Here is an 18,065-nt window from a genome sequence, read left to right on the forward strand (position 1 = left end):
CTGTAGTTTGCCTCTGGGAGGAGTCCGCAGGACAAACACAGGCAGTGCTACCAGCAGCCAATATTCTGATCTGGCTATTGGCTTCCTTTGGCAGGGTGCCCGGTAAGAGTGGCTAAGATCCACCAACCGTTACCAACGGAAGTCTGGCACTCTGCGGAGATCCTCCAAACAGGCACTTAAATATCTGATCAACAGGCACAATGAACCAAAGGCCCCTCGCTCATGCAGCACTTAGAATCGAAGATGTTCTGTCAGATTAGAAAACAGCCCGTATTGATCGCTCCACGGCCTGCGTACATACCTTCCTGGTAGTTGTGGGCGCCGTCCGGTAAGGCAAGGAAGGGCAAGTACTTCCACTCTTCAGGTACAGTGTGACTGTCGTGTCCCTCTCCTGGGATCAGCGGCGGGTAAGAGAACTCCACCTGAAACGGTGAGAACGTTGTTAGCCAAGAGATGCTTGATCCAAGGGAGAGTTGTATCTCAAAAGGCAAAAATGCTTTTAAACCCTGAAGGACAGTAGTCAGGGGAAGCCACGCTGGTGGATGTCAGCTGACGTTATTGGCAAACCTATGGGACAGAAGGGGAAACGAGAAAAGGAGTGAAAGGAAGAAAGATGTGTTCACCTTTCCCCTTTGCTGATTTAATGGGCACAAGAGAGCGGTGGGTAGTGGTGTTAGTGGCTGGATTGGAGATTCACAGCTGGGAGGAGGTGTCGTCAGACAGATGGTCCCTAGAGCCCTGAGGACATCGGCATCCTGTTGGACCGAGTGGAAGGGGTCCGGCAAAGGGGCCTGAGAAGCTGAGCCAGGATCTAGGTCTGCTTCCCATCAACTGGCTCCCTTGTTCCTAATATTTGGAGCTTCGAGTTTATGGTTTGGAGGGGTGGCTGGGGGTGGGGGCGTGAGGGGCATTAAGCCACATTTCAGGCTATTATTATTTTTCAAGATTCGAGAATTGATCGATGGGAGTTCAGTGAAGTCTCTCCAACACTGTGTCTTGTGGAAAGAACACAGTTTTCAGTGTATGCCCCCAGTTTCTGGTATCCCGCAGGCTTATTAGCATTTTCTCTCTGCTTCTGTTATTTCAATGAAATTTTTGGAGAGGAAGGCAGCACCAAGCACTGTTTAGCTATTTTAAAATTTACAATTGAGTATTTATTTATAAGGAAAGATTAATGGCATGTTTTACATAGAAAAGCAGGTCATAAAACTTGATTACAGCGTAATTGTTTTTGGAAAGAAGTTATGTATATTCATAAAAATGTCTGGAGTGCTCTCCGCCCCCTGGGTGCATGTCAGTGCCTCTCCCTTCCCCCACCTAGGCCCTTCCATTGCTTCTTCTGCCGTAAGCTCTTCTTCGTTTCACTGTCCCCGGCTGTAATAAACGTGCTCTCAAAATCAAAAAACAAAACAAAACAAAATTGGAAGAATATTCCCCAAGGTGTGAAGAGTAGATTATGCTGTTGGAATAGTGTAAAGATGAGTTCTAATTCTATCACAATTCTATTTTTTTAAGAAGCACAGTCTGGTAAAACCGGTTTATTTAAGAATTAAAACTTCTAACTATGTATACGAAACTACAAACAGAACAAAATTGGAACAGTGGTCCAAAATCAAGTAATAGCCCCGGCCAGGTAGCTCAGTTGGTTAGAGAGTTGTCTTGATGCGCCCAAGTTGCGGATTTGATCCCTGGTCAGGGCACATACAAGAACCAACCAATGAAGGCATAAATAAGTGGGACAGCAAATTGATGTTTCTCTGTCTGTCTCTCCTCCTTCCTCTCTCGCTCTAAAAAGCAATATAAAAGTCAAATAGTAATTCCAACATTTTATAAAATCACTTTGGAAAATAACTATTCCCTATGAACTTGAGTGTCTTTAAAAGTTCCAATCTATGAAAGAACCAAAAAGTTTAATTGATACACAATTTGATTATATTATTTTGCCAAGTCACACTAATCTGATAAATACAGTTCGTATATTCACTGCCACAAAGCAAAGAGGGAACAAACAAAACCCTGGAACACACGATCTGTACCTACGACAGAGCAGGTGCCCATAAATTATCTCACGTCCAAGAATCTAACTGCAGGTGAGGTTTTTAAAAAAGAAGAGCCCTGTGCTAAATGCTAAATTTTAAAAAAATTCAGGAGAAGAGCTGGAATGGATACATATCTCACAACTACTTTAGATGTCACGGTAGTACTTTCACTCACTTAGAATGTTCTCACTCAGTGTTAAGTGCATCTGTCGGCTAGAACCACCACCACTATAAATTAACCTGTTATCTGCACAAGAGTTCACCCCTACAAATTACCCCAATAAACGTGAAAGAACTGACCAAGTGGTAAAGGTATTACATGTTCATTTTAATTTATATGAAGGAGCTTTTCATCAAAATACCTGTGAAGGCCTTAAAGGTGCAAACCACGTAGGGAACAAGATGAAGGGACCCCTATCTGCACGCCTAGTTTGGGGTCTTCAGCACAGCCAAGCTAGAAGAGGGTTTTAGCCTGGTGGTCCATGTGGATCGACCCGACTCCATCATGGCATCACTACAGAGCATCTTCGTAACAGAAGGGTCCAGGAGGAGCGAGCCTGCTCCCCTGTGCAAAGTTATCACGCTTAGCCCCGCAGACTGCTGCTAAGGCGTTCCTTTAAATCGAGGTTTTACTTCGGCTCCCGTGAATCTAAAAACGGCACATTACAACCAAGTATGGGAATTTTCGCTGTGAACAATTGCAGTGCACAGAAAGAAGTGCTGATCGCCACCGTCCACAGCGTTTGGAACACTCGGGAGACCAGTCGAACAGAGCACCCTCCTGCAGCCTACAGTGACCTGAAGTCAGACTCAATTCAATAAGCCGTGCACCTGGAAGGAACATTTTACAATGGAGAAGAAGGGATGCCCTGACTGGTGTGGTTTAGTTGGCTGGGCCTCAGCCTGCAGAGCAAAAGGTCATTGGTTCGATTCTGGACAGGGCAAATGCCTGGGTTTAGGTTCAGTACCCAGTCTGGGAGAGAATGAGTAGCAACCCACTGATGTTCTCCCTCCCTTCCCCACTCTCTAAAAATAAACAAAATCTTTTTTAAAAAATGGAGAGTAAGGCCCTGGCTGGTGTGGCTCAGTGGATTGAGCACAGGCCTGGGAACCAAAGGGTCGCTGGTTCGATTCCCACTCAGGGCACATGCCTGGGTTGCGGGCCAGGCCCTCAGTAGAGGGGTGTGTGAAAGGCAACCACACATTGATATGTCTTTCTGCCTTCCCCTGTCTCCAAAAATAAATATATAAAATCTTTTTAAAAAATGGAGAATAAGGTGGCTGATGAATACACCCCGAGGGAAATCTTACATAATTAGATCTTCTGAAACACCTGATGTACTGATTTTGTCTCTGCACTAATTTTAGCTGAATCCTGTTAGGTTTAGCTAGAAACCCCCTTTACCCCTGATGTAGTAAATCTGCATTCACCGACCCCCCCCCCCCTTGACTATAAATTCCCACTTTTCCTTGTTGCATTCAGAATTGAGCCCAGCTCCCCACTGAGGTCTCCTCTTCCCTAATGCAATAGCGTTTCTGAATGAAATCTGGTTTGACCTCTTTAACGATGGCCCAGCTCTGGTTTTTCTGATAGCACCAAATTAGCTGTAACTATGCTTAAGTCACTTAGCCTTTCCGGGTTTCAGTTGACTCATCTGCAAATCTAAGAGAGTTGGAGTAGATGGTCTCTAAGGATCCCCGCTAGGTCACAAATCCTCAGGAAGAAACAAGGTACAGAGAAATGCAGCAACTGGACTTGCTGGAGGCCTGGGAGCCGTGAGGCCGGGCCATCATCCAGGTCTCCTGACTCCCGACACTGTGTTTATTTCACAAAACCAGTGACCTTTATAAACCTGAGTGCCAAAACCGAAAACCAGACAAATCCAGAGAAATGCCAGGGTACTCCTTCAGCCCAAAGTGCCTTTCTCATCTTACAACGTGTTCAGTTTAATTTCTGAGCAGCATGACATTTTATTTTCTAAAACAAATGAACTTTTCCTCTCTGGAAATAAAAATTATATTACTTTTGCCAATAAAACAGATATAAAACACAGGAATTAACCTTGACTTTAGATGACAGCAAAAATTAGAAGATTTTATTTGATCTCCTACCAACAGACAGTTCTCTCTTCAAAACAATTCGGTTCAGAAGGGAGCATCCACTTCTCACTTGACCCTAAAAGACTCCTAAAAGCCACACGGCTCCTCAGAATGAACACCCACGGTGCCAGCGCGATTCTAGGCCTGACTCCGGGGGCTGTTCTGCAGTGTGACCTCAGCAAGATCGTTTTACTTCGTCCAGGCTTCAGTTACTTCATCCCTATCCAAAGGAAGTTATAAGGTGACAATTAAGATCAAAGATGTGAAGTTTTAAAGTATTATAAATTTAATGACACTTTGTTTGCACGCCATGATACAAACTCAGATGTCTATTCTGTTACCTCCAAATACACAGACACATTTAAAAGCCTTAGAGTCTACCGAGGCTTAGAATTTTTTAAATACCACACTGAATAATGCTACTTCCTTCTTGGTATCTGCCAATGCCATTTCTACCTGGAGGACAAGGAAAAGCAAGCACGACCATCTTCTCACTCCCTTCATCCCTATTCCCTTGCCATCCTCTTAACTGAAATTTTGCCGATAGAAGCCTTCTAAAATGTTCCACTCCTATGAAACGCAAGAAATGAAATGCTACCTTACCTCGTGCTAGCAATCGGTATTTTCAACATTGGAAACACTTCATTTCCTGTTCACTAGCCCATTATGACATCATGGCCGGAATCCCAGTGTGGGTGCTCCTGAAATAATTCTGTTTCTATTTTCTTCCCTTGCCTTCAGTACACAGACTGCGAATGCGCCCCCTGTTCCCTTCAACCGTTTCGGTGAAGAAGCTGAAACATGACTTTGTACTTGCACATTTCTTTGCTCGGTAAATACACTTTTTCTTACCGCAGCTGAGCTAGAGAGGTCCATCTGTCACCGAAAGGCCAGATCTGGACGAGATCAAACAGCAATGGGAAGGGGGGGGGACCGATTCTAGGGCTTCCAAAGATAAACAAAGGAAGTTGATTTTCCCACCGCGGCGCACGTGCTTCCCCCAACCGCAGGTATCGGCGTGCGAGCCCACCGAGCTCCGGACCTTAAAAACGCAGTCTAAGCGCTGAATTTCTCTAAAGGCTTCCGTCACAGGTGGGCAGCCAGAGAGTCAATGGTGACAGATGGACGGGGGAGGATTCGATCCCTTCCTCCCACTCCACCAAAGAACCTGCGCGCCTACCGACCCCAACACACCGACACAGAGCTCCTCCTCTGCTAAATGCAGTTTTCAGGGCACAGAAGGGGGTGTGGGAGGGGCTGCAGGTGGAGGCGCGGGAGAGAGGAGCCGAATTCGGAGGCGAAGGGCCGAAGACGCTGTGCGGACAGGGCGGAGGGGATTGGGCGCTGCCGGCGGCAGGACCCCCTGACGACCGACCGGGGTCGGGATCGGGCCGCTTCCTCACCTGGCAGCCCTTCTTGTGATGAAAACCGACCACCACGATGTGCAGTACGGGCCCCCGCGGGGCGCCCTGGCAGCCCTGCCCGGCCTTCTCCATGGGCAGCCGCCGCGGGTCCGCACCACCACGACGTCAACCGCCAAGGGCGGCGGGCCGGGCGACCCGGCGGTCCCGGGGAGGACGGCGATCGGCGGACTTCAGGTGTCAACCAGGGCGCCGCATGAGAGCCGCGCGGGGGGCCTGGAGGAGGCCGAGGCTCCCGCAGCTCCGCCCCGCCCCCCGGGCCGCAGCCGCGCTCCGCTCCACCGCGTCGGCTGCTTCCGGGCTGTCACCTGACGCGACCGCCGCCGGGGAGGCGGGGCGGGGCCAGGGCCGGAGAGACCCGATGGGGCGGGGCCTAAGGGGCGGGAAGCGGCCCTAGAGGCGGGCACGGGGGCGGGGCCGGGCGGTGACTTCCCGCACACCTGTCCCCGCTCTCCTTTCCCCTACTTCCTCCTCCTGCTTCCTCTCTTCTTCCTTAAAATCTCCCACCCTCCCCTCTTCTTTCAACAGCTTTTCTTCTTTCCACACGTCTTTTCTGTATCCGATTCCTTCACTTCCTTTCCTTGGACTCTCTGGTCTAGGGGCTCCAGGCGCTTTACTCTTAAATATTGGATGACAAGGAGGCACAATGGTGCGACTCTGCCGCTGCATTCGGTATTTAAATGCTTCCCCAGCGTTTCCCTTTGGCTTCGTTCCGTGTCTTTATTTTTCTTTTTATTTCATTATTGTCTATAGGACTTTGGAAGCGACTTAAGGACCGAAGCAGAATATCCTTGACAATAAAGGAAGTTTGCATAGAGGGTATAAAATGATTATTCTAGTCCTATTATTTCAAAAAATTTTTTCCTATCTTTTTTCTAGGTTTAGTACGTCGGCACAAAATATATGGGATCTGTTGTCACCAGAGTTTTTAATTTCCTTGCCGTTGTACTTCAATACTTTCTTAAAGCATTGACTCTCATCCTATGTCAATTTAAAGTGAGTAATGGAAATACTAACAGATTTAACAAGTCCTATCCAGAGCGGTTTGGGGGTAAACAAAAGATAGGAGTCTGCTCCAAACAGAATTTGAGATCTCTGCAATAATTGGCTGTGAAATTTACCATCATAGTTACACATTCCTTAGTTTAAACAACTTTAGCAGTTGATATTTTCCACTCTTGGCCTTGACATTTAAGGACCTGCGCTCTAATCTAAGTATAGTGGCTAAAACCAGTAGGCTCCTTATGATCAAGTTTAGCTTCTATGATTCAGTAGAACTGGTTTAATGCTAATAAAAATACTGTAATTTTTTTTTCAAAATGTTGCTATCATTTCTTTTCTATGTCACAAAATTCTTGGGGTTGGCTCAGAACTGTGCAAAACTATATTATTTATTCCCTGTGTGCAGAATATGTTACTGTTTTCTTCCATCTGACTTGATATTCTCCACAATTGGAATAGCTAAAATTAAAGTCTAATTGAATATCTTTTCAAAAAGATGTAAGGGTGGGGCATTTGAGAACTCTATATCTACAGGGAATGACAATTGTTTAACTCAGTGATGGCGTCATAAACATCTGTGTCACTTTGCATCCCAGGGCTCCAAACTAAGATTGAATCATTTCTCCACAGCTATGGTATTGCTTAAATGTTTAAAAAGTATATCATTTAAAATATGCTATAAACAAAAAAGAATATATGCTATAAACAAAGAAGCTATGTTATGGAGGAACTTGGAAGAGAAAGTAAGCAAGGGAATTACCAGAATTTTTTCCATATCTCAATATACGTAATGGCCCATTTAACAATTTAGAATAACAACTTTTACATTACTTTTTATTAGTTGTGGTGATACAATAAATTCATTAGCAAGATGTCAATAAGGAAAATACGTATTGAGGAAGAAAACAAATTTATCCTCTTATAAAAAGTGTTGGAAGGAGATTATCAAGATTGGAAATAACAATTTGAAATAATGGAATACTTTCTGCATGTGATTTTGAAAAGAAACTTTTGCTTGTATTTTTATGATACTTATCTCCAGGGAGAAAGTGAGAAATGCTTTTCCGAACATGTTGAAGAGCCTCTTCTCGTTACAGATATTTTATGATGGATATAAATTCTGTTTTATGACTGCTCTGTAAAAGATAAAGAGAGTAAAACCATGGAGACATAGAATAAACTCTCACCCTGACTAGGGTGGCTCATTGGGTCGGGCATCTTTCCAGGAAGAGAAAGGTTGCTGGTTTGACTCCAGTCAGTGTGCGTGCAAGAAGCAACCAATCAATGTTTCTCCCTCTCCTTCTCCCTCTCGTCTCTCTCTTCCTTCCCCCTTCTCTAAAAATAAATAAAGTCTTAAAAAAATAAAATGAACTCTCCATCTGGAATTGGCCTGTTATTTCTTTTGTATCTTGTCTCAGGAAACAACAGGACAAAATAAAACTCCTCCCTTCCTGCAATCTCCATGAACTTTATTGTGTAAATGAATTTATCTCCTTTTTTCAGATTACAATAGTCCTCCCTTATCTGCAGGGGGTAGTTCTAAGATCCCCAGTGGATGCCTGAAGCCTTGGGTGGTATTGATCCCTTATGGATACTATGTTTTTTTTTTCCTTATTTAGTTGAGAACTTTCACTTTTTCACATAAAGGAAGCATTTCTGTGGCTTCTTTTTGGCATATCCAAATTGCCAGCATCACTACTCTTGCATTTTGGGGCCATTATTAAGTGAAAAGAAGGGTTATGTGAACACTGCGATACCACAATTGCCGAGCTGATCGCCAAGGGGGCTACTAAGAGTCTAAGGAGTGGGGAGCGAGTACACACAGCCTGAAGACGCTGGCCAAAGAGATGAATCACTTCCTCAGCAGATGAGAGGCATGACGGAGGATTTCATTACTCAGGACAGCATTCAATTTATAAGTTATGAGTTGTTTATGTCTGGAATTTTCCATTTCATATTTTCAGACCATGGTTGACAAGTGTAACTGAAAACACGGAAAGCAAACCCACAGATAAGCAATTACTACTGTATAAAGACACTTTATTCTTCATTTATAGCATTGAAACTTGCTAAATTTTCATTTTATTACTATAATGGAAAACAAAGTATTGACTTTCTTAAAGCATATTTTTATGAATTTTTAACTCTATCAAGTAACAACAGTGACTTGAATTTGGTCTTTGCTCTCATTAAGGTACGGTCAAAATAAAACAAGAATAGAAATGGAAAAGAAAAGGGTTTCACAGGCACAAATTTGGCATTGCTTTGTCTTTAGAATTTTATGAAGACCTAGGAGGATATTGATGAGTAGGACTGAAATAGTGAGAATGAATTTAAAGAACATTCATTAGACCATAAAGTACACCTGGAACTGTGTGCATTAAAAAAAAAGAAATTGCTGCCTTAATGTGTCTTATGTCTAGCTATAAAAATAAGACGAGTGTAAAACCAGCTAGCAATGCCAGCTTTTGTGGCACACACTCTAAGCCAAGCATCATGTTATGCACTCAGAAACGAGGATAAATAAGCAGTAATAGTTCACATTTAATAAATAAGCACTAATGTGCCAGTTCTCTACTAACCACTTTAAATGGATTATCTCACTTAGGCTTCACAACAAGAACAGGTGGACACTATTAATCTCATTTTTCCCCAATGGGTAAATTGAGACTTTCAAAGTTAAATAACTTGCCCAAGGCCAAGTAACTACAAGGAATAGTGGTGGAGATAAGATTTAAACCAAAATAATTTAATTTCAGAACCAGTGGATTTAATCACCTTACTACTTCCTAAATTCTTGTCTTTGAAGAACTCACAGGGTTTTTTTTTTTGGTGGGGGTGGCAGCCCCTTGGATAGATAATTATGAGATAATATGTTGAGAACATTCTGAGAGCTATTCACGTTCTTGCAGGATGAGAGCCCAGCAAGTCTGCAAGCCTCACAGAGATAGTCACTTCTGAGCAGGGCCTTGGAGGATGAACAGGATTTCTCAGGACTTGGGGTCAGAGCATCCTAAGTGCAATAAAGTAAAATCACTAAGAACTGGAGTTATTAAGGGAAACATCTGGGAATGGAAGGGTTTTATGCCAAACTTAGAGGAAGCATGTAAGATTGAAAGTGCAGCAGGAGGTGTCTGGAGGCAGACACGTGCCAACTGCACATGGTATTCGCTCAACTTCTGTCCCTTTTCTGCCTCGTCACCTCTTATTCATCCTCCGTGACTAGACTCCTGTCAATTCCTCTGAAGTTTCCCAAGCTACCTCTGTGGCCAGTAGGCAAAGTATTTGACCTTTCTGAGTATGAGGAACTTCATCCTAACACCTGTCTCAAAGGTGTCATAAAGATTAGGAATAAGTGTATTTGTAAGTTTCCTGGCACATAGTAAGTGCTTAATACTCATGAAATGGGGGAAGCGGGGGGGAAGCAAGCCAGGATTAGCTTGGGATTCTAAAGGAGGGTGAATCCTGCAGGTCTTTGAACTCAATGTCCCATCTTTAGGGGCTTCTGAACCTCCTCACTGACACTGCCCTTAAATCTTACCTACTTCTCTAGAAATCTTGAAGCTAAAAGAAGTTTTTTAGTCTATACATTAAATTTTATTTGCTTGTATATGTTAGTTGTCTTTCTGTCTCATACATCCTTAACCTCCTAGAAGGGCAGAAGACCTTGTAGTTCTGTTCTGTAGAATGTTTTATACTCAGCAAAATGCAAGACAAATAGTGTGCAACTAATTCATTTGTTCAATGAATAAATGATGGGTGCTTTGCAACCATTTGTTGTATAAATGAATAATGTTCTTGTTTAGACTCCAGCTTTAAGTTCCTAGGATACAAATATAAAATACACTAAGGCAGAAATATGTTTGCTTTCTATTCAAAACAGAAGTGCAAAAGCATTAAGGTTTCCTAAGCGTGATGACATTAACACAGAGTGACATCTGGTAGTTGCCTGTTAGACAATGTGTTTATGAAATAGTGAATGAAAGAAGCCTTTAAAAATAGACTCCTCGATATAACAAGGTCGAGAACAATGGGTTAAATACAATAGGAAAAATAAAAAGAAACCATGTAAATTCCCATTCTCGACAAGTTTACAAAAATTGCTGGCTGTGGGTTTCCTTAATGAGCCCTCGATGAATTTATTCAGAAGGTAAGATATTTTTAACGTTTCTCGGAAACTTCAAGGGGAGCGTGGATAACTGTCGAGACCGCAGAATGGTCAGTGGACAGAAATATTTCCCGGGTCTCGCTGACTGTGAATTGAAGGGACTGGGCGCGACCGAGCAGGGCTAGCGCGATCGCACGCTCGGCCTTAGATTAGCTGAGCCTGCCCCGACCGCGGCGGGAAAAAGCGGAAGCGCGCTCATTCAAACTCGCCGCCCGACGTCGATGGACGCAGACCACTTCCGGCGTCGCTATGGCGGCTAACGCTACCACTAACCCGTCGCAGCTGCTGCCTCTAGGTAATGCTTGTCCTGTGGGAAACCGGGGTGAGGAGGTGAAGCTGGGGCTTGGGGGCCCAGGGGCTGTGGGCTGAGGCAGCCCTGGCCGAGCGTTAGGAAAGTGCGTGGGACCAACTGCTTTCTCCGTCGGCCGCTTGTCTCTGGCCCCAGGCCCCCGCGTTTCCCCAGCGTGGTAGAGGGCCTTTGCGTAGGGACTTGGTGACTCCCCGAACCAAACCGCCCCGGAAAAGGCCTACATTTGGTGAATGCGTCGCCATCCTTTTTTTGTTGCGAGCAGTCCTATTCTTCAGCTTGACGTTTAAGCTCCCAGGGTAGCCGCCCCCCCCCCCCCCACGTCTTGTCCCATAGCTGGCCGGTTGTTGAGACAAGCACCAGGGTCTGGAGTGAGCCTTCAGAGGGGATTCTGGAAACTAGCTTTCTTTGTCATTCATTGATTCAACAAGCAGTTACCGAGCATCTGCGCACCACCTGGCTGGGCACGATTCGACAACTTTCAATCACGGCCTTTGCGTTCAAATAGCACACAAATCAGGGGAGTGAATAGGTCACTGGATACATAAACATCCCACCAAACCGCGCCAGGCCCGCTCCATAAGGGTGTTAGCTGCGGAGTACCGAGGATAGACTTCTTAGGGTGGCAAGGAGGACTCGCGGGTGAAGACAGGCCTCACCCTAGTATTTATAGCTGAAGAGTGATTCAGTTATTCGACAGGGTTGTGATTGAAGTTTTTTTCCTTCATTTGACAAACTTTAAAACATTTGTTTTTCAATGACAAGCTCATTTTGAATACGCAGCAGGCTCTGTCCATTGGGGATACAGTGGTAAGCGGAAACAACCAGTTTCTGCTTTCGTGGAGCTGGGAGTCTGGGGTGGGGGCGGTTCATGTGTTAATTACACAATCTAATATAAAACCACAACCCTGACAAATTGCTACAAAGGAGAGGTGAGTGGAGAACAAGGAACACGTTTCTGTTAATATAGTGGTTGAACAGAGATGTGTAGTATAAAATCTAGTTCTTGGATGAATACTTTTCCTGGTTTATCTTTCATCGTACGCGAGTAATAAGTGCCAATAGGCATGCAAATACTTGGCGAAGTAATGAATTGGTAAAATAATCGTTTCCTTCTTCCTTTTAAAAATACATAGAGCTTGTGGACAAGTGTATAGGATCAAGAATTCACATCGTGATGAAGAGTGATAAGGAAATTGTTGGCACGCTTCTCGGATTTGACGACTTTGTCAGTATCCTTTTAACATGCGGTGGTGGTAGGGGTTTTTCTTTGGTATTTAAGAACGGAAGTAAGAACTACAGACGGTCTACTTACTGATAATTATAATAAAAAGCAACGTAATCTCAGGGAAGTTGTGATACTATTCTAAGTGGATCTGTAATTTAACAAAGGTAAAGTTCCTACAAGTCACAAGCTTTTTGAATTGGAGCTATTGTGTGAAATGCTGCAGTTGAAACTGAACAAAGGCAGAAGGCCAGAGTAAATTCAACCTGATGTATTTATTTCCTTAACACCAATTTCAGACATGGTCCTGGAAGATGTCACCGAGTTGTGAGTAGTGTTACAAATTAAAGAATTGGTGGGCGTGGGGGGAGGGAAATTGCTCTTTTTTTAATTTAAGGCCGTTTTATACTGTTGAGTCAGTAAAATGATGTATGAGAAAACACTGCCTGTTGGAATTGCCTTAAAGATAGAAATTTCATTTTCTGAGACTACGCTAGTGAAATTGGATCTGAGGGTTAGTAGCTTAGTGCAGTGTTACCGAATGGCTAGGACATTAGTAGAGACAAAGCTTTAAGGTAAAAGATGCTAAAAGTGGGGCTGAGGTCAAGTCAAGGAATTGACATTAAGTGCATTTAGTGCTCTTAAGTAATGACTCTAATTTATGTGTAAGATAGAATGTGAAGGATGGCTCATTTACACTAATTATGAAGATTGCAACCAGCATCTCTGCTTTCAGAACTGAATTGATTACAGATTGGCTTAATGGGTAGGAATCAGAAGTAAGAGTAAAGAGAGTGAGGATAGTGAACGTTTTATTTCATATTTGATCTCGTTGGCCCATTTCAGCTTCTTTTATGAAGATCAGCCCTAGTGGGCGTGGGTCTTAGGCCAATCAGTCCACTCTGTTGCCTTTGGGGAGGAATGTACATCACCCAGTGGATAACCTCATCTCTGAAAACTGTTGTTCTGATTGTCTGGCCTCGTGTTCATTATATACAATAATAACCTTTTCAGGGATGAAAATATTGGCTTTGATTATCTCTGTTTACTCACTTTTGTTTTTTACCTATTCCTTCAGCGAAATCACCCCAGAAGGGAGAAGGATCACTAAATTAGACCAGATTTTGCTAAATGGAAACAATATAACAATGGTAAGACAGCCAGGCTGTTGTGTGTGGGTGTTAGGCCATTTTGTTTTGCTGGGGAAGGGATTACGCAACTCAGTTGCTTGACCCAGTGCTCAGGGCCGTGGTGCCGTAGACGGGAAAGGGCTGCTCTGGTGGTCAGGGTTTGAAAGCTGAGCTATTGACGATGACATTGGGCCTCAAGATAAGTTTGCTTGTGCTCGTTGATCTTACTTTCCTGAGTATTTCCTGATGGTGGTGGCATCGAGAGGGTGTCATGGAGAAGAGGCAGGGGCGGAGAGGCCGAAGCAGCTTTGGTCCCCGAGGAGCTCTCGGTGGGTGTTTTCAGATGCTGTCGTGGCGGTGGTGCTATTAAACTGTTTTCTCTTTGCAGCTGGTTCCTGGAGGGGAAGGACCTGAAGTATGAATGGATTCCTTGACTGATGCTAGATTCTATGTCGTCTCAGAATGGCAACAAAATAGAAGTTTTTTTTTAAGCCTTTCAGTGTCTGGAGTCTGTGAAGCTAAGTTTCCCGTTAAAGGGGAATGCTTTGAAGAGGCATTGTAAATGCCATTTTTGTAAGTTAATCATGTTTATCTTGGAAGAAAAAAAGAACAACTTGTTCTCTGAAGACTACAATAAAGGTGTTTTTGGTTGGTTGTTATTTTAATTATTGTGCCGCAATAGGCCTTGGCACAAAGCCTGTCCTTAAACGCTGTCCCTCGCTCTCCTTTGTTCCTTGTTCGAACGGCCACCACTTGGTTCTCAAAAACTGTTCCAAACAAAATGATGGACTTTGATTTTTGAGCAGATGCATTAAAAAAAATGAAATTATTCAATTCAATTCAAACTAATGCTTTGAAGTTAAGGTTTTTCTACTGAACTCAAGTTCCATTAACTCCTGTTAAAAACAAGCAAAAATACGCAGGTAATACATGCACATTGTGGAAATGCAGCTAAACTAAAAGGAAAACTTTCGTCAGGCTTTGCTGTCCATCTTCTTGGACTTGCTCAGCACACATTTTATACTTACAAAAGCGTTCTGACCCTGATGACACTGTTTTGTAGCCTCCATTTAAGACTTTTTAAAAATTTAAATGGGGAGCATCTTTCCGTGTCATATTTCAGCAATGTTAATGTGTGCACAGTGTTTCATTAAATGGGTTTACCATGATTTATGGTGCCTGTTCTTACTATTGGCCACAGTGCTCTAGCTAAACCTTTATACAGTTTTATGTTTCTCTAAAGAAACTCAGAAATGTGTAGGGTCAAAGGGCGCATATCATCGTGTCGCCAGCAGCCAGCTTGTGGGCAGTTTCCCACGGTGCCTGGTACACGCTCCGCACTATTGGCTGTGTTCGCTCCTGTCTCTGACATCGCGAGAAGCAAAACCTGTGTGTTTGACATTTTCTTTATTTATTTTGTATTTTGTGAATTACTGCCGTGAGACTTTTGCCGTTGAGATGCTTGTCTGGTTTCTTACTAATTTGTAACAGTTCTCAGTCGTCTATTTGCAGGTTAAATTCCCCAGTTTGTAATAGACTGCCTGTTAGTGGTACATTTTTTGACACAAATAAAAAGATATTTTTCTGTAGTCATGTTGGTCTCATCCTTTATGGTATTTGACTATGGCACATATGGATTAGAAGGGACTTCTCTGGGCTAATACTGTGTTTTTTGGTACTTTATATTTTCTTGGTTTCATTGAAGTCTTGACCCCATCTTCAGTTATTAGTGTTTCCACCTGAAAGAAGGACCCAACTGTATTTTCTAAAAGCACTGACTCGTATGTTCTGGTTTTCACGGTGTAACCCCTCCCACCACGGCTGATGTCCGGTGGCCTGGGCTTTGACGCCCAGCTTGCAACCTTCCCACGGGCCTTGCAGCTGGTTCTTGGGAGCCGCTGGTCCCGAGCCTTCCTGGGGGAACGCTTTCCTGCCTGCGGTGCCTTTCCTTTCGGAGGGGGGTGAAAGGGTGTCGTGCCATCCTCTCACTGCCCTCTCACTCTCTGTCCTACACTGTGGTCACACTCAGCTGCTACTGTCTTCCTCCTAGGAGTCCGTTGCCTGTGGGCAGCATGTGCTCAGAGTCTCAGAGGAGCCTCACCTCGCAGGGAGGCCTGTGCTCATCCAGTGTGTGGCCAGGTGGCAGAGTTGAATTCTGGGTTTGGTAATAGGAAGTTCCCTTGACTACAGATAAACTGCATCTTTTAACCTGGTCCTTTTTGAAGATTTTTTTTTTTCTTTACTTTTAGAGAGGGGAAGAGAGGGAGAGAGAGGGAGAGAGAGATCAATGTGTGGTTGCCTCTTGAGCGCCCCCTGCTGGGGACCTGGCCTACAACCTAGACACGTGCCCTGACTGGGAACTGAACTGGTGATCCTTTGGTTCCCAGTCCGGCGCTCAGTCTGCTGAGCTGCATCAGCCAGGGCTTAACCTAATCTTTAACAGTAAAAAAGATGAGGGTGTGATTCTCCCATCTGCTTACACTTTGGTCTTATATCGAAATTCATTTAAAGTTGGTACTATTCTAAATAAGGGTTTCTTAACCTTGCCACAATTGACACTTGGGTCTGGATAATTCCAAGTCGTGTGAGTGTTGCAGGGTGTTTGGCAGGGTCCCTGGCTCCCACCCACAGGTGCCAGCAGCATCCTGCCTGTCTTCCCTGCCTGCTCTCGTTGGTTGGTATTGGAGAGTGACTTCGTGGCAGACTGTTCTGGTTCTCCACAGTTTTAACGGTGACACCCAGTGGGCGAAAAGAGCAAAAAGAACGGGCCCCTAAGGGAGGCAGGCTTCTCTCCGCTCCTGGTGGTGTTTTTCTCGAGGAGGGGGATTGAGCAGTGTCGTAATGCACCGGGCCTCTCCCCGGTCCCTTTGTCCGCTCTGCCCAGGACACACGGAGTGACCTACCACCCGATGTGAGACAGGAGGAGGGGAGGTGGGCGGTTTGCCTCGACTCCTTTTTCCTCTTGGGCTTGAGTTGCCTTCAGGGAGCATGTGTCGTGCCCTGCTTTTGGCTGTAACTTTTAGGGGATTCTGCATGAAGACAGGAAGAAGTCTGGGGTGGTCCATCACGCCTGTGGTTTTGTGGGTTCATCAGAATTATCTGGGAGTTACATACTAAGGAGTTAACTACAGCCCACAGATATAAGCTACATCATCTAGCGTCTGTTAGTAATAAAACTGATACGTAAAACATGTTTTGCACCCTGCTACCATTTAGCCTTTCTTCTCAGTTGGTTCAGAACCCAGTCGTGGAAGAGGGGTGCTGGTTCTTGGTCCCCTCCAAGACTCCCATAGCCCTCAAGTCTGATACAACAACCCCCTTTCTCCCCCAGGCTGCCCCCCTCACCCCGCATGACTCTCCTGCAAAGCAGTGAGCATGTGAGTGGTTTCTCTGAAATGCGGAACATGGTCACATGGCACTTGGGCTTTCGGACCCCCCAGTAACTCACCCTCTGCGCAACAAGTGCCCAAGTTCCTGAGCAGGAGACCATGAGGGATGCCTGTTGACCTTGTTGGCCATGTCTAGATCTTGCCGTAGTGACACAGAACTTGCAATGCTGGCTGTTTCCTCCTTGGGTTTTTGGCTTACGTTGAGCCTCTGTGGGGGAATGCCTTTGACTTTAAACTTTATTCGGATGACTTCTCAAGTGTCACTTCCTCCAGGAAGTCCTACAAGACCCCCTCACCCTCCTACCACTCCTCAGTGCTTATACGTGACAGGTCATGGAGACCTCAAAGTGACTCTGTGTTGTACAGTCCTGAACAGCGACCTGCAGCTGTGCACGCCAGGCAAAGTCCTGGTTTCCAGGGAAACAAGTCCTGTTACACTGATAGACCAGGAACTGTAGAGTCTGGGTCACTGCTAGCACCTAACACCACCGGCACCTGAATATCTTAAAACATTCTATAACATGATAGTAAAGATATGCGAGGATCTTGTTGAGCTTTGGTGAAACACGCATTTTTAAATTATTATCAATGAATTAGTGATTTAATCAGTTCAAGCGTAGAAATGAGTGCAGAAGGAGACACAAGTGTGGACCAGCGGTGAAGACTGGTGGTGAGTGAGTCGTGGACGATGAAGATACTTGTTGGAAACTGAAATCCCGTGTGGGACGTTATTAGTCTCATTCCTCTATTGAAACTTCCTACAGAGAGGTGTTAGGAATCAACAGAGATCATAGTCTCCTATTGATTTCGTAGATGTGGATTTGTTATTAGTGGAATAACGATCAAACCGTTCAGTATAAATAAATGTACAAGGAACATCGAGGCATCATCCACTGGGACCGTGTGTGCAGTGATGCACAGCAAGCACCACAACCCTCCTGCCCAGTACGAAGTGAGTGAGTGGACACAGGGTTCACCTCTTTGACACGGGTCGTAAAGGTTCTGCTAAGGAGTTTTATTGTTCTGGGTCAGCCTCAAGATGGAGTTTGTTCTTTGTTCGGATAATAATTACATATACTAAGAAAAACCCCCTAAAATACTGAATCGATGAAACGATTAGGTGATGACCTGAACATCTTAGGAGTCTGGTGGACCGGCCCTCAGGGCAGGGACGGCTGGGCTCTGGCTGCCGGCAGGCAGGGCCGGTCAGAGGCAGAGCCCCGGGGAGCGCCAGCAGCGTTAATAGACGTCTCCCATCCAAGTTCTAACCAGGCCCAGCCCTGC

At 44.7% G+C, this 18,065-nt stretch overlaps 2 protein-coding genes across 2 annotated transcripts in view; one reads left to right on the top strand and one right to left on the bottom strand.

Moving 5' to 3' along the window:
* Positions 1 to 5,873, bottom strand: part of AVL9 (AVL9 cell migration associated) — a 33,235-nt gene extending 27,362 nt beyond the window's left edge. The window contains exons 1-2 of the mRNA XM_045827406.1: positions 5,543 to 5,873; positions 302 to 422 (exon numbers count right to left, since the gene is read on the bottom strand). Coding sequence (XP_045683362.1) covers positions 302 to 422; positions 5,543 to 5,635 — 214 coding nt within the window. The 5' untranslated portion in view covers positions 5,636 to 5,873. The remainder of the gene's footprint in view (positions 1 to 301; positions 423 to 5,542) is intronic.
* A 5,073-nt stretch (positions 5,874 to 10,946) lies between these two features.
* On the top strand, positions 10,947 to 14,981 carry LSM5 (LSM5 homolog, U6 small nuclear RNA and mRNA degradation associated). The gene is made up of 5 exons (XM_045827983.1): positions 10,947 to 11,025; positions 12,174 to 12,269; positions 12,562 to 12,589; positions 13,341 to 13,413; positions 13,781 to 14,981. Exons 1-5 carry the CDS (start codon positions 10,980 to 10,982, stop codon positions 13,811 to 13,813), a joined length of 276 nt encoding a protein of 91 aa, XP_045683939.1. The 5' UTR covers positions 10,947 to 10,979; the 3' UTR covers positions 13,814 to 14,981.
* Positions 14,982 to 18,065: the final 3,084 nt, after the last annotated feature.

Source organism: Phyllostomus hastatus, unplaced genomic scaffold (genome assembly GCF_019186645.2).
Source record: "Phyllostomus hastatus isolate PE091 unplaced genomic scaffold, TTU_PhHast_1.1 phas_scaffold_78, whole genome shotgun sequence".
In the NCBI taxonomy this organism is placed as follows: Eukaryota; Metazoa; Chordata; class Mammalia; order Chiroptera; family Phyllostomidae; genus Phyllostomus; species Phyllostomus hastatus.

Coding starts and splice junctions, on each gene's coding strand:
- LSM5 (XM_045827983.1), top strand. CDS start 10,980: ATGGCGGCTAACGCTACCACTAACCCGTCGCAGCTGCTGCCTCTAG. Junction 11,026..12,173: donor GTCGCAGCTGCTGCCTCTAG/GTAATGCTTGTC, acceptor AAAAATACATAG/AGCTTGTGGACAAGTGTATA. Junction 12,270..12,561: donor CGGATTTGACGACTTTGTCA/GTATCCTTTTAA, acceptor CACCAATTTCAG/ACATGGTCCTGGAAGATGTC.